The sequence below is a fragment of the Bombus affinis genome, chromosome 13 (genome assembly GCF_024516045.1).
Source record: "Bombus affinis isolate iyBomAffi1 chromosome 13, iyBomAffi1.2, whole genome shotgun sequence".
NCBI classification, from domain to species: Eukaryota; Metazoa; Arthropoda; class Insecta; order Hymenoptera; family Apidae; genus Bombus; species Bombus affinis.
The window spans coordinates 4,049,527-4,064,441 of NC_066356.1; the positions used below are offsets into that span (position 1 = coordinate 4,049,527).

At 35.4% G+C, this 14,915-nt stretch overlaps 1 protein-coding gene and 1 long non-coding RNA gene across 5 annotated transcripts in view; one reads left to right on the plus strand and one right to left on the minus strand.

Annotated features, from left to right (window-relative positions):
• LOC126923718 (uncharacterized) overlaps positions 1-14,915 on the plus strand; it is a 231,713-nt gene that overhangs the window by 203,736 nt on the left and 13,062 nt on the right. The gene's annotated exons all lie outside the window — the stretch shown is intronic.
• The window catches only part of LOC126923694 (inactive rhomboid protein 1), a 284,985-nt gene that overhangs the window by 12,751 nt on the left and 257,319 nt on the right, over positions 1-14,915 (minus strand). For 3 of the 4 annotated variants that reach the window (XM_050737392.1, XM_050737390.1, XM_050737391.1), the window contains 3 exons: positions 3,501-3,811; positions 2,957-3,043; positions 2,551-2,730 (listed from right to left, as the gene is read on the minus strand). In XM_050737392.1, coding sequence (XP_050593349.1) covers positions 2,551-2,730; positions 2,957-3,043; positions 3,501-3,811 — 578 coding nt within the window. The remainder of the gene's footprint in view (positions 1-2,550; positions 2,731-2,956; positions 3,044-3,500; positions 3,812-14,915) is intronic. The other variant, XM_050737393.1, reaches the window with a different exon arrangement.

Consider the following 14,915-nt stretch of genomic DNA (forward strand, 5'->3'; position numbering starts at 1 on the left):
TTGTTATTTGTGTTTCGCGTATATCTTAAACTGGGTCGTACCTACATGATAAAACCTTCGCGCGATCGTTAAAGCGGAATGAAGGAGAGCCGCTGAGAAAGTTGTTTCAATAAAGCTGGGTTATCATCTCATCTGCGGGGCAATGCTAACTTACGGAATAAAATAAACGCAGGAAAGATAAATTTCCATTCTGCATTTCCAGTTTCTGCTGTCTTTCCTCTCCTTCGTTTCTTTTATTCCTTTGAAACATTTTTAAGAACCGAAAAGTCATAATTTTGATGTTTATCGGAAATAATTAAAAAATGTCCGGATTATTTCAGTCAGCAGATATATCTTCTAAAATTGAAAATTTTGAAGTTTTATACTCGAAAAGCCGAATATAGGCAATATATGTAGAATTTTTAATCTTCCCCTACCGGTTACTCCATTTGGCAGACGTGTTTTTCACAGTTCGAAGACGCAGGAAATTTTGAAATGCGAATTGTACAACATTTGAAAAGTTAATTAAAAATATCACGTAGAATCGAAAGTTTCTTTTTCTGTATTTTATATTTTAAAAAATATTCTTATATATACATATATAACGTATAGGAACATATAATTTATATAATATACATATATAGCAATTAAATTTTCCTAATTTATATTCTGTTTAATTTTAGTTTACTTTCTGCATCTCATACAATTCCTTTCGTTTCCGCATTCGACATTATAGTCGTGATAAATTGTCATCGGACGTGAATTTTTACCAGGTTTGTCGAAAATATCGGCCAATGAAATTATTCGCATGGAAATTCATTTATTGACCGTTTCGAAATCAATCTCTTCGTCGATGTGGAATAACAACCGCATCAACATACAACGGCAAGCCGATATCTGATAAACGTGTAGACACAAAACAGCAAACTAATACGAAACGCGTGGTTTGCTATTCACTGTATTTTTTGCTAACTCTGTTTTTAGTTGAGTGATGCTAATACGCCGCCCATATTGCGAATAAATACAATAAAACACTACCACGCACCAAATTATCAAATTTAACGAGAAAATATCGTTACGTAATCTATATGATGAAATATTTTCATAAACTTACACAGGTTTAATGTTCAACGAAATATTTTCCAAGTAATTACGCGACGTTTTATTTATAAACTACAAAATATTTCGAATAGACATGTTTCTTTGTGTAAATTTTAATTTAAAAATTGGCAAAGCTTGTCCAGCAGAATTATAATTATTTATTAATCATAAATTATTAATAGCACCGCGTTGTTTTAATAAAATTACGGATTTAACAAATTACACATACATTTAATTAATTATTATAATCAATACCTTCGCATTAATCAAGTTTTCTCCTTAACCATATATAAAGGTTGTACTAAAATTACCACAAGTTTATCTTATTATTACTACAAAATTAATGATATCTATTTAATCAATTTGAAGTCGTTAAAGAGGGCGAATCTTTCCTTTGAAAGTACTTCTTGTCTCATTAGTATCGGACGTGTCTTTGCTGAGATATCGTCGTACAAAGACGATCGTAATTTTTTGACAATTTACTCAATCGCCTCACTCGCACACTCGGAACTCTTCTTCGCATATATGCGTTAACCTGCTGCAAGCTCGCAACACTTGTGGTGGTCAGTGACAGACGCTGACTCATCGTCTTCTTACTATTACTACGCATTTTCCAGGGAAAAATGTAGGTCACGGCGACACTAGCCCCATTCATACCTAACCGCCGCACCTATATACGCTAAAGTCTAAATGGTTGCACTTTGAAGTCTCATATCTTAGGAATGGAATGAGATATCAATTTGAAACGAAGTGCGTTATCAAATGCACGCTTTCTGTGCATTTTATATAAATTTGGGATTTTTCCTAGCCTTATTCCGGTGTTTTATTTGAATTTTATTTTATTTCAAAGTTAGTAACGTATATTGATATGTCATGAAATAGGATGAATATTTTTCTATAAATAGTGACTTATGAACACTAGAGAGCAGTATTGTTTAATCTCTGGAAATATAGATCGTCTAGTTATTATGCCCGGTTTCCAATTTATCTTTACATTAAAAATAAGTTTTGTATTTTTCTATTCTTCTAAACAGAATTCAAATTGAGTCTGTCTCCTATATTTTAGAGGATAAATGGAGATAGTAATTTTGTCCCGAAAAATAAGAAATTGTAAAAATAGAACTTTTATTTATTAATCGCTGATCTTATAAAAGCTGTGTTTTATCAGTCTCGACGAATTTCATGCTATTTTAAATAAAATGCCATCGGCATTTTTGCACGGATAACGAAACAATCGTGTAATAAAAAGCTTGTAAATTTATTTTGCTTCAAGTAATTTCATGCTACGTTTGCAAATATGAAGAGGAGTTTCGTTACATTTGATTAATTTCCATGTTATCCTGTTGCATTTTCGTACGGGAATTAAAATAATTATTTAATAATACAAACAGAACTCGTGTTTTACCAAATACAGGTATATTTGTTTCCAAGGTGTTAAATTTATAGGACAATGGATATTTGGAAACTTACCCCAAAAATCTTCCAACGATACCCATGCCATACTGTCGTCTGTTACTGTTGTCGAATATTCGGTCGATGGTACTCGGTGAAATTCTCGTAGCACCGGTCAAATCCCTTCTAAGCGTCACCCCCTCGTCCGGCGGCATCATCGAACTCAAACCCAACCTCGACCTGCCCCAACTCGTTTTTCTGTAATCTCTTTCTTGTTGTAGATCATGACAGTTTACACTCGACGTTGGATATTTTTATCCCTTATCCAAAGTCGAGGATCAAACACGAACTTCCCGATCGATCTTTCTTTTTGTTACAAATTTTATATAAATTTCATTCGTCATGATACACGTCGAAGAATGTATGAGAATGTCAAAGATCTTTCAGTTTTTCTAATGTACCGTAAAACGAAGATTTTCCTTACCTTGAAATGTAATGGTCCCTCGAAATGTGGCGAGCTCTTCTGACCTGTCCATCCACCGTCGTCCTGTCATCCTTCTGCGAGGCAAACCTACGAAATCGTCATAAAATTTTTATCAATTTCCATTTGTATCCATCATTTATTTAAAATCGCGAAATAGTTTAAATCTTTTAAAATTGAGTAATTTCATTTTTATTATCAATTCCCACTGGCAATCATCGTGTGTTTAAAATACCTTAAGAGCCTAAATTTCCCAAAATGAAGTAACTTAATTTTTATCAACAATTCCCACTTGTAATCACTATGTATTTAAAACAGTAAAACAGTAAAAGTAAAATTAAGTAACTTGATCCTTATTATTAATTCAAATATCATGTATTAGAACAGTAAAAAGCCTAACTTTCTTAAAATTAAGTAACTTAACTTTAATCTGATCTAATCCATATTGTGGTCACGTATAGAAAGCATACTTGAGAGAAATATCAGAAGAAGCAACTCATAGCTTTCATAGTTGTAACGTTAAAAATATTCTAAAAGGTATGCTCACCTAACCAATTCCTCGGATGTTTCTCTGTCGCCCGCAGATTCAAGTAGATCGGCGACTTTTGCACTGTCCTCGTCATCTTTCACTAAACCACCGAGCCCCTGTTCGATTTGAGACTGCGATTGTTGCGAAGGCGGTGGCGGAGGCGGCGGCGGGGGTGGCGGTGGCCTGTCGAAGAAGGACTCCTCTTCATCCTGACCGCTTTCCGGGGACGTCGCCGCCTCTGACCTCGACATGTAGTCAATTACGCTCGGTGGGAAGCTTCGTGACTCGGGTCTGACTTGCGATCCTTCTCGCCGTTGTCTTCTCAACGACTACAACAAAACGCCGATCTTTCGATATTTCTGTTTAACTTCCCGCCTCCATTAAGTGTATCTCAAACGATATTTTTATATCTAGAATTCAATTTTTATAATTGGGAATTTAAAATGGGAAATGATGTTGCTTCGTTTAACACTTGAGCTTTTAATATTTGCTATCTGTATGAAAGAAAGGAAATATATGATAAATGTATTTAGCATGGAATTTCCTTCTCCGCAATCATCGGGGAATTAATAAACCAAAATTCAAATTTTTCACGAACTTGCAAATTTGTTTAACAAGATTTAAGTATGAAAAACAACACCTAATTGTCCTAATTGCGTAGACACGAAAATGCCTTTCATAAATCTTTCCTGCCTGTTTAATATAGAAACGTTATCTCGCATAAACACAATACTCCAACCAATTAATCGTTTGCCTGCTAATTTGGGTCAATTATCGCCTTTAATACGATCCCATCAGGTGTTCTAATTCTTATGAATGAGTTTACATACATTAAATTATCCATCTTCGAAATACCAATCCTTCGAAAAGCGATGTAGTAATACGCAAATATGTAATTACCGTCGATAGACTATCGTAGATAACGTTTCACCACACATTACACTATCGCCTTTACTTAGTGTTCTGTAACCAGGTAGAAACTCACGATTTCGCAGTGAGCAGACCACGAGATACGAACACCGAGTTTTCCCAGCCATCCGTTAGAAACCTACTCTGTGTATCTATGATACCGTTACGGGGATAGAGGCGGTCTGCTAATTTCGAGGAGCGTAACGTCATTCATTAATATTAAACTGGAGGCTGTGGCGCGTCCGTTAACAATGCTACAATACCGTTCCAATTGATTGGGGTCGGTTTAATGCTATTTTACGGCGACCGATAACGATCCAGGGAATTATTTTATGTAATTAATCGTGCAATTATTCATATCAGAAAACACGTCGCACCTCGTACGTTAATCCTACGAACCGCAATGCCTAATAGCTACCACACGTTGATTACGTTTCCTCGTGAAATCTCTTTGGTTCGCGCGTTTTCTATTTCTTTCTTCTCGCTGCCACTGTATCTCTCCACTCCTAGCATCCAGGATTTTAATTGCTTCTCACGGAGCATCTCGCGATGTTTTATCAAAGTTAAGAATCTGTCGTGACGCTGTGTCGTTTCTTTGACGCGTTCGGTTCGATCGACCGTGGCGATTTCAACCCCCTCGCGCTACTTTCGGCTAACACTTTAGCTATCTGCACGTGCTTTCGCTCTCCCTAGTTACACCTTCTGGACCACTCCACGTTGATTTTTCTGATGATGGATGTTCTTATGAAACGGCGGAAGTCGGAGTGTTTGGTTTCGCGGAATTTCATGTCGAATGTTTGGTCAGGTAACAACGTACAAAATGAATTTGGTAACTTTACATTCATTCAGTTATTAATTTAACAGTAGAACTACCAGAGTGGCCAAGATAACCAATTCTTGTAGCTTTCCATAGAGATTTTATAGATTTACGAGGGTAGCTTTTTAGAAGTTCCAAAAATACACGAATAAAAGCTTGTATTATTTACTGCGTTATAAAACTTCGTCTTATTCCTTGTACCTTAATTTGTTTCATACGAGTTACGCTCTAGTCGTCGCTGGATTATGGTATTCCATATTTTACCAGCATTTTGGACTTTTTAAAGTATCGGTTATAACATTTATAAAATACAGTAAATCATCAAGTCAGATCGTATAATATTTCCAGAGTCAAAATCGCAATTAACGATAATTCCAAGCTTCAGATTGAATCAATCTCACATCTGTCTAAAAAGCGCATTCTCTCATCATTTAGAGATTCGAGGGTTTAACGAATCGCCAAAACAAATGATATTTTCAAAAAGAACATCGGGTATACCGTGCAAATGGTTAGCCGTTTTTCTATCCCGCATTCTCCTAGTAAAACAAGCATTTCCGGGCATTTCTATAGCATTATGTAGATCTGTGTTTAATTACGTGATCGTGGAACAACGGACGCTTCTAGTGAATACTCATTAAGCGTGTCGCGTGCGGAACAAGGGTGATCGATATTAATGACGAATCAATGGTGTAATCCAATATCATCAGTTCGGCAGGCCGACCAACGGACCTCTGGTTATTAAGGTCCAGGAATTAATATGAATTACTGCCGAGCGAGCGGCGTTATTCCAATTAAAATCCAGCCTGCCACGACCTCAAAAATGAAATTCCCCACAGCACGAAACACACTCGGTATAATTGATAGTCCTTTGTTCCTTTCACCCCATCCGTTTATTTTCTCTTTCTCCAATTTTATTTTTCTAGTTGCTGCTCGATTACCTGCATAGTTACACTCGCAGATGAGATACAGGATACCAGGTTATCATCTACTTTTTATGTACGCGCAGTTTTTGTCCCACATTTAGAGGAATCTAGAGCAAACTTTGATAATTAGTTATACAGCGACCGTTGTTTCCCATGGCTCATTAACAACTAAGTCTTTATTCTCATTGGACACTTAGCGACCAACAGCTCGAATAGAAAATACAAAGAAATTCAATACTGTCAGACGAAAGCTGTTAATATTTAATTTATTTCTCAGTAGTTATGAAATTGTAATTGATATATATTTAATATCACTGAATAGAAAAAGTTTTGGAGTTAGTATTAAATTAATGTTGTAGAATGGTTGTGTATAATAATACTAATATGCTGGCATTATATTAAAAATATACAAATACTATATTATATGATATTATATTAAAAATATACAAAGACATAAAAACTAGTACAAGGTGAAAGACAATGTCTGCGATACTTGCGGCATACTATGCTCTATCGAACATATCTTAATCACCTGAATGTAATATTACCTAAATGCAATATTAAAAGGCACGATTTAACATTAATCCGCTCAACTAATCAATGCAACAGAAAGAAGACTCCGGCAAAAGATTTTCTAACAGATAGTCGGTTACACAACCTATTATAGATACGTTCTATCTCGCCAATCATTCTCATAGTGATCACTAATTACCTTAAAACGTTTATGGGATTTTAAACACACAGTAGAAAAAAGCTATTAAAATAAGTAATTTACCAACAAATCCATTAATTACTAACTAGATTTCCACGAAACCTGCAACTTTTTAACCTCCTGCAGTTCCACTTCGAGATCCTTGTTGCTCTTTAAATAAAACGGATAATAAAAAGAACAAAAAAGAAAACGCAAAAGCGTCGTTCACGAGTGAATTAGAATTTAACATTAACAGACAACTGGAGTTCAACTTCGTAATCAGGAATTCGTCCTGGTCGTGAAATTCTAGTTGGGATGAGGAGAAGACCGAACACATCGGCAGAGTAATCAACAAACTTAAACGACAAACAAACACTGCAACGCGAACAAGCTAATACGAGTGAGTGGGTGGATGGACGGGGAGGAAAAATACAAGGGACAGAGTGACGAACGAAAGAAGCCAGAATTTACGTAACATCGACAAACATGGGGGAACGGTGGAATCTGATCGAATGGAAAAGGCTGTAAAATCGAATGGAATTTAATTTCGTGCCCGACATGCCGGAATTAACATTCTCCATGTTTATTGCACCGTATCGAGCCCATCTGATGGGATTTTATATTGTCGTGATCGCGGCTGTCCCCGGACCGTTAATTGCCCTATCGGTCGGTTCTTGCTCGCAATTAAGCAGATGCCGTATATCCAAAGGACACGCACCCCCCACGAAAAAAACCAGAGCTTTCGTTTATTAGTCCGTTTCGTTGGCTGAAATAAATATCCGATCGGTGTGTATTTCATTTCTGCTCTCTCCTTTATTTGGTTTTGTTTTATTAACTTTTTACTCTAAAGCGAAATAACGAGTGGCAGAGATCGTAGTTTCGATTTGATGAATGTAGATTCTGGTCGTTATAAAATTTACGTGGGTTTCAATTGAACCCCTCAGACGTCGAATTGATCCGCTTTTCATTGATTTTTTAACTTCTGAAAAATTTAACAGTGAACCTATTTTGTTAACGATATAATAGAAAAGAGACGCTTTTCAAGCATAACCAGTAGCGTGCGTAAAAATTATTTTGGAATATGCTGTTTCAAAAGATTCGTAGAATTTCACATCAAAAAGATTTGACAGCTGAAACGAGACTGTACTTTTTCTCGTTAAAATCTACAATAGCTATGGAATTTATAATCTAAAAAGTAAACCGGAGTCAGTATGACGTTTTGTATTTGTAACGTTGTCGAATAAATTTCAGCTGCAGTAAGTTCTCTGGAATTTGTCGTGGATGAAACGATTGTATTGCGATGCAAATCCTTGTTTATGGAGACGTATTATTGCATCGCTTCAGTTGTAAATTCGAAGCTTCAGCGTGACCTCACAAATAGTGAACCTTGTGTTTTCTTCATTTCATTATTTTTAACTGTCTATTCTTCATTTGTTATCGGATAATAAAAAAGTGTTGTCTTGAATACTATCCTAACTCATCAAAGAACGACAAATATCATTTATCTTGTTGCTTTATTTTATCAAATTAACGAATAGAATGCGAAATGTCTGGTTTTTCAATCAGAAAATTATCGAAAATACCTTTCTTTAATTTTAATTATAAATCTGCTTCTTCGGTGTCTAATTTATTTCTCAGAGGCTGTCAAATTACAATTATATTTAATATAGTAGAACAGAAACAGGTTTAAAGCTAATATTAAATTAATATTAGATTAATGTTAAATTAATATTAAATTACTATTATAGAATAGTTCACTCGCTATTTAATAATATATATATATGCTGATATCACATTATACTAGAAATATGCAAATAATAAATTATTGTATAATTTCCAATCTAATTCCTAATTTCCAATCATAAAACATTTGACAATCTGAGTTCAATGGAAAATTGTAGACACAATAGAATAAATAGAGAAAACGCTGCGTACGTTTGTATTTAAAGAATTTTGTGACCAGTTTTCAAAGATTGCATGGCGTATGCTAATATTGTACATTCTGTTTTGATGTTTAAAAGCACACGGATATTTCTGTAAGAGACCAATTTTACTCACAAATTTGTCAAATTAATTAATGTTATCCGGTTTGAAACAACAATTAAAGCAACAACATTGTGCAATCTAGCACAATCTAACACAGGAAATGGTATTACTCCGGACAAAAACACGAATTTTAAAAAGTTCGAATTTAAATGAGCGGCCAGATAATAAATTGCTTACTGGTGGAATGAAAAGGCCGGACGACGTCCACTGAAACACGCAGCCAGCAGACTTTTTAATAAATGGTTAAACAAGCCTCTAAGCTGTAACACACCTATATATACTCGCCAGTACTCGTCGATTGTTGTACGAACGCGTTCATATTAACTTCCACGGCCTGTGAAAAGTTAATAGGGAACATCGTTCTGTTGAATCAGCAACTTTTTAAAAATTCCACCTACTTTAGTGTTTTCTCTGGGCAAAACGCTCGAGCATCATAAAATTTTCATAACGGCGCATCCTTCGTGCCTTTCGCTGTACAAACGTGTCATATTTGTTTAAGAATAGCTTATTTTTTTTGCCATTAGAGAAAAAGAGGAAAAAATGCACAGATGAGAGCTATGAACTTTAAAGATCACAAATATCCGGTTGTTTTTTCGTTATATATTTTTAATTAAGTATTGTTCCCTAATTGTAAAAATTACATTGGCATTTTATTGATCTGTCTATCTTCTTAATTAATATTCTATTTCTGACAGTTGAGAATTTCAAGAAAATGGCTTTCGAGTTTGAGAAAAGGAAATTTCTACTAAAATACTTTTAACGAAATTCTAAATACAAACTAAGTTAGTAACAAGACTAAAACGACTTACGACAGAGAATTCCTATTTACAAAATTCGAATTTTAAAAAATAAATAAGATTATCGAAAATCACGGTCATTAACATGATTTTTATAAACGCTCGAGTAACAAGCAAGCGTTTTAGAAATTCCAAAATGTTGTGTAAGCTAGCCGTAATACAGCACACAGCTAATTATTCATTTCGCAGTTTAATTACTCTATTGATCGTTTGGCCGTGTTTGCTTTCAATTATACAATACCGCTTCGGAAAGCGTTCTGCAGGCTAGCTAGGTCTATTGTTAAACTCTGTATAATCTACGTGTTCTGTATATCTACATCAGGAAACGTTTGTTTTATAACTATATGCGTTCTACGAGGTTATACTTTGCTCGTGTCTCCCAAAAACTCGTTAGATTGGAACTTTGTTTGACCATACCTTTCCAGTGTAAACGGAAGTGTAGCACGAAACACCATAATATCCGAAAAATTGTATTTGAATAAAATGACATGTCGGATAACAAAGCGATATACTGTTTGCTCTTTTTAAATTAATTATACCTTTAACGTGCCAAAAGTTTGCCATACATCTCTATTTTCACTCTGTGTATTTTCACAACAGGTGAAATTAAATGCGTTATCATCGAAATTCCCAGACAAATTGCTTCAAGTTACCGCCGACTGATTAATAACGGAATAATAATAGTGCTGATAATAATTGATATCGTTCGATATTGCACTATGTATCTTCCCATTTTCACCTCGAGGGAATAAAGGTATAGAACGCCAGTGCACCAATATAATTTTATTTCCGGAACACGTTCCTTTCCAGTATCGCTTCGCGACGATTTAACGACGGTATAAGTTTCGCGACGAAACTCGAACGATCGAGAATTTGGGAAAACAATGGAGTTTTCGTGAAACTACGGTATACCCTCGCGATTATTGACATTTTAGAGCACCTCTCCTTGGATATTTGCCGAGTCTAATGGCCTGATCTATCTCGAGCCCCTGATACTGATCGTTTCATGGCGAAGAAATATGCAGTTTCGCCGAAACCAATAATTTATAAATTCAAATTCACCAGGTCAGGGTGAACCAGAGTGTTTTCTAAAAATTCTACGGTGCGCAAATTTTGAACACATCTTCAGTGCATGTGTCGATACCAGACTCACGTACTTCTACCAGAATTAATTCAAAACCTTTATCTTCTTTTATCCTTTTAATCCGTGAAAGGTTCGAGAAAGACGAAAAACGTGATGGTGCAATTTCAAAGAGACGCCCTTTTCCGATTAGTAATCTTTCTCTGTGATTCTCTTATCTTTGATAGCCAAATGTATTCCAGTTAGAAATCTTCGAACGCTTTTTGTTTTGGTAGATCGGCCAAAATTGACTTTACATTCGACGCTTTACACCGCAGCCTATTTCGAATAAATTCTCTTTAAAGAAGTTCGTCAACATTGTTAAAGCACAGACGAATACGTATAGGAAATATCAATGATGAAAAGTTCTATAGATTCTTCGTAAAAACGACTTGCAATAAAGATTTTACGGCAGATTATCCACTTTAAAAGATCGATGCATAATTTGGCTATTATAAAGGAGATTAGCGATTTCAAAGCGTTGCTATAACTCACAGGACGTACTATGAAATTGCTGGAAATCAACGAGCAGAGTTCGTAACGACGAATTTCGAGTTAAATGAACTGTTAGATATAAAACAAAACCAGTCGCGAGGCAAAAGATAGAGGAGGAAAAAAAAGGAAAACGATGTCCTTCCTTTTTCCCTGCTCTTTTTGAGAAGTTTGGAATAAAGTTCAGCCGAAGCAGGGCGCGCCCTACTGCACCCAGTGGTGCCTTAAATTTATTTCTTAAGCCGACATCCTTCACAACTTCCGCGGGAATAAATCCGCGGCATTCAACCAATGGGGAATAGGACGAAAAATTAGCGTGGCCCAAATATAACTGCGCCGCGAGAAATTTATGACGGGACACGGCTTTTAGTTTCGTTTGTTCGCTCCTTCGAGACACGACCTTTCCCCAGTTCGACGATTTGTTGCTTTGAAAATGCACCTTTTCACGCGACATTATCAATGCAATGAATTTGCTTGTTAATTGGGTGTATTCGATTTATATTCTCTTTGCACTGTACGCTATACAAGTTTAAATATTCTCCTCACCCGTCTTTGACCGTTTAGAATAAATATTTCAGCATCCACTTATTAGGAATAAATTTTTCTGTGTTATATTACATTAATTTCGATATTTGTTAAAGATCTTTGATAAATTAATGTTTGTACAAGTTCAAATACTCTTTCTTCACACGTTTAACAGTTCAGGATAAGTATTGTAGAAACAATTCATCAAGCCTATATATGTAGTATCTTAATGGGTCTTAGAGGAAAGGACAAGTAATGATGTTTTGATTTAATTAATAATATTCGAAGCAACGAAATGATTACAATGCTGTAGTACGTCCTATTCTCACAGACGGCTTCCGACTTCCCGATTCACACTCTTCGGCTTCTACACTCGCTCGCTCTCGCTTCTCAACTCACACCCTGCACACCTTTTGCATCCGTCCTCTCCGGCTTCTCAACTAATACTGACTTTAACGTCTCTTTGTCTTTTCCCGCCGTTCGAGACACGTGTCCCGAAACGCCCGTGGCCAGGGTCACGCGGGCCCTTTCCACGAAACTATCCACTTAAAAAGAAGACCGACGACACATTGATGTACCCGACGATGCCGCGGCTCTCGCGACATTGTTTACGATTCGGCAGATATCTTAGGCCTTTTGTCCACGATACTACATATATTAATTTTTTTTATTGTAACAGATTAATTTTGATATTTGTACAGCCATTGATAGAGATTTTTGATAGTCTAATGCCCAAAAGATATCTTTCAAATAGAAATTGTAATAAGATTGTGTTGATATTGATCAACCAAATCATACAATGTTTGTATTTTTGATAACCAGATAAATGTACACTTATCACAAATGTACACTTAAATGCACATTTATTATATCCTTCTTAATACCTGTATCAAAATATCAATTAATATAAAACACATAGGAATGCACGAAAGACGATCAACCATCTTTTTCGTTTTCTACCATCTTCTCTGACAGCTATTAATAACACTTTAATAACTCTAAGAATTAACCTAAAAGAACTCAGAATTAACTTCCATCGTTCACTTTTATCGACAAAATAAAACTTTCGGTAAGGTGTTTGTCGGTTTGTTCGGTAAATTGTCTGCCTATGATTCTCCAATAATCACAACCTCATTCGCAGGAAACACGTGAAACTCTGTTACGCAACATCTCATAAATGTCATCTCTGCGCTCAATTCCAATCAGTGGTGCAACAAAAACACGTTTTCATAATGAAGGTTGACCGTTTTCCCTGCATCTGACAGGAACGGTTCAATTAAGAGTCTTAAATCTGCAAGCGGATTATCCAGGTAACCAAAACGCTGACCTGCTCTTTACGCGTTTCCTGAAGGCAAACGAATTAATTGCACTCTACACATCGCAATGTGCGCCAGCTCATGTTGCACGGCTTATGCGTGTACATGCGCGAGAATTTGTGTGTATTGCATGCACTGGTATGCAAACATACGGTCACAAAGAAGGATATAGTAGCTGGATATAACGCGAGTTTTTATTAAAATTTATATCGCGCACCCGGGTTCGCAGCGATGTAATAAGGAGACCACGGGACCATTTATTAGCGAGAACCTAATAAACCCGTTATTAACTAACATCGGCGTTACCTTAATCACAAGCCAGCGTTATGAGCGCTGCTTGGTCTCCCTACTTGCTTTGAATGCGATTTTCTTGGAAATTTCCGGGATAAATGTATCATGATTTTGCATGGATAATGTTGATTTATCGTCGCCCTTATCGAGAGGCAACAATTCTTCTAAGTTTCACTCGGATCGACGTTCGATCGAGGGATCCATGGTGGTTCCAGGATATTTGTAATTCTGTTGCTCGTGATCGGAGTTCAGGAAAAAACGCTCGGAAGCTCGTGTCACTTCCGTTTAGGATCGATGGGATTTTTGTAGGAAATGTTCGTCGATGCATATCAAAATGTGCGTATGTTTTTTGTTTTCAAAATTTTAGATTTGCACGTGAATACGTTAACAAGGAAAATACCGTATATAATTTTTTTTAGAAATGCTGTAGATGTACGAACGAATATTGCTGGAAACTACGAAATGTTTTATTATGTATTTTTTCATAATTTGCATTCTCAAATTATTTTGGTCGAATGTTAAACTTTAATCGCAAGTGGTTTCAATATTAAATCACTATTAAATAGATAATTTGTAACAACGTGTCTTATAAAATTTCGTTCATTATGGTAGTTTGTATAATAGACAGGTGAATGCTATTGCATTGGTTATTTTACAATTGTGCGTTATTTAAAAAAGATATAGCGAACAGCATATTGTAAAATTTTTCGAAGAACGTCTGTATTCCATCGGAATTGATGATAATCAGTTTTTGTATAAATCAGCGACGAAAATCATCGACGAGAGTAGAATAAAATCATGTAGGAATTATTTGAATCAGAAACATACGTTGTTTTTTGTTTTCGAATGTTTTTTTTTTAAACATTTACTGCAAAAAAACGGGATGTTTTATATGCAGCAACTAAAATAAATTCATCGATTTCGAAAAGTTTGAAAACGCATACGGAATATTTCCAGATTTTTCAAAAATCATAGGCGCGGATAGAGAGCAAAAGTCGTGAAGATTTCGGGTTCAGCTTAATGAAAAACCTTTGGTTACTCGACAAACCAACATGATTTTTATTCTTAAAAATACGTTGAAAAATTGTAGTATTCACAGCACTATGATAATATATATATTTTTATTTTCTTCTGATACTAGAGATCTTTTTCTATCAAAGATAGATATATATATCTTCTAATATAGTAAATTGTTTCTACTTTGATAAAACAACACACAAGTTACATTGATCAATTGTATAAATTCAAAAATATAATCATAATTATTATATTACAAAAGAAATATCGTTTTTATAAATCTTATTCTATATCTAGTCTACTATTACTTATATCATCTTCCTGGGATAAGAAAACTTATAGAAGTAAGTCACCTGTTTCTCGAATGTTAAACGTTAATCGTGTACCTATGCGATGAAATTAAAAAGTTCACAAAGAGCCAAGACGATCAGTTCTGATTCATTTCTGAGTTCAATTCTGTGTGATGATTCATTTCTGAGAGAGCCACAA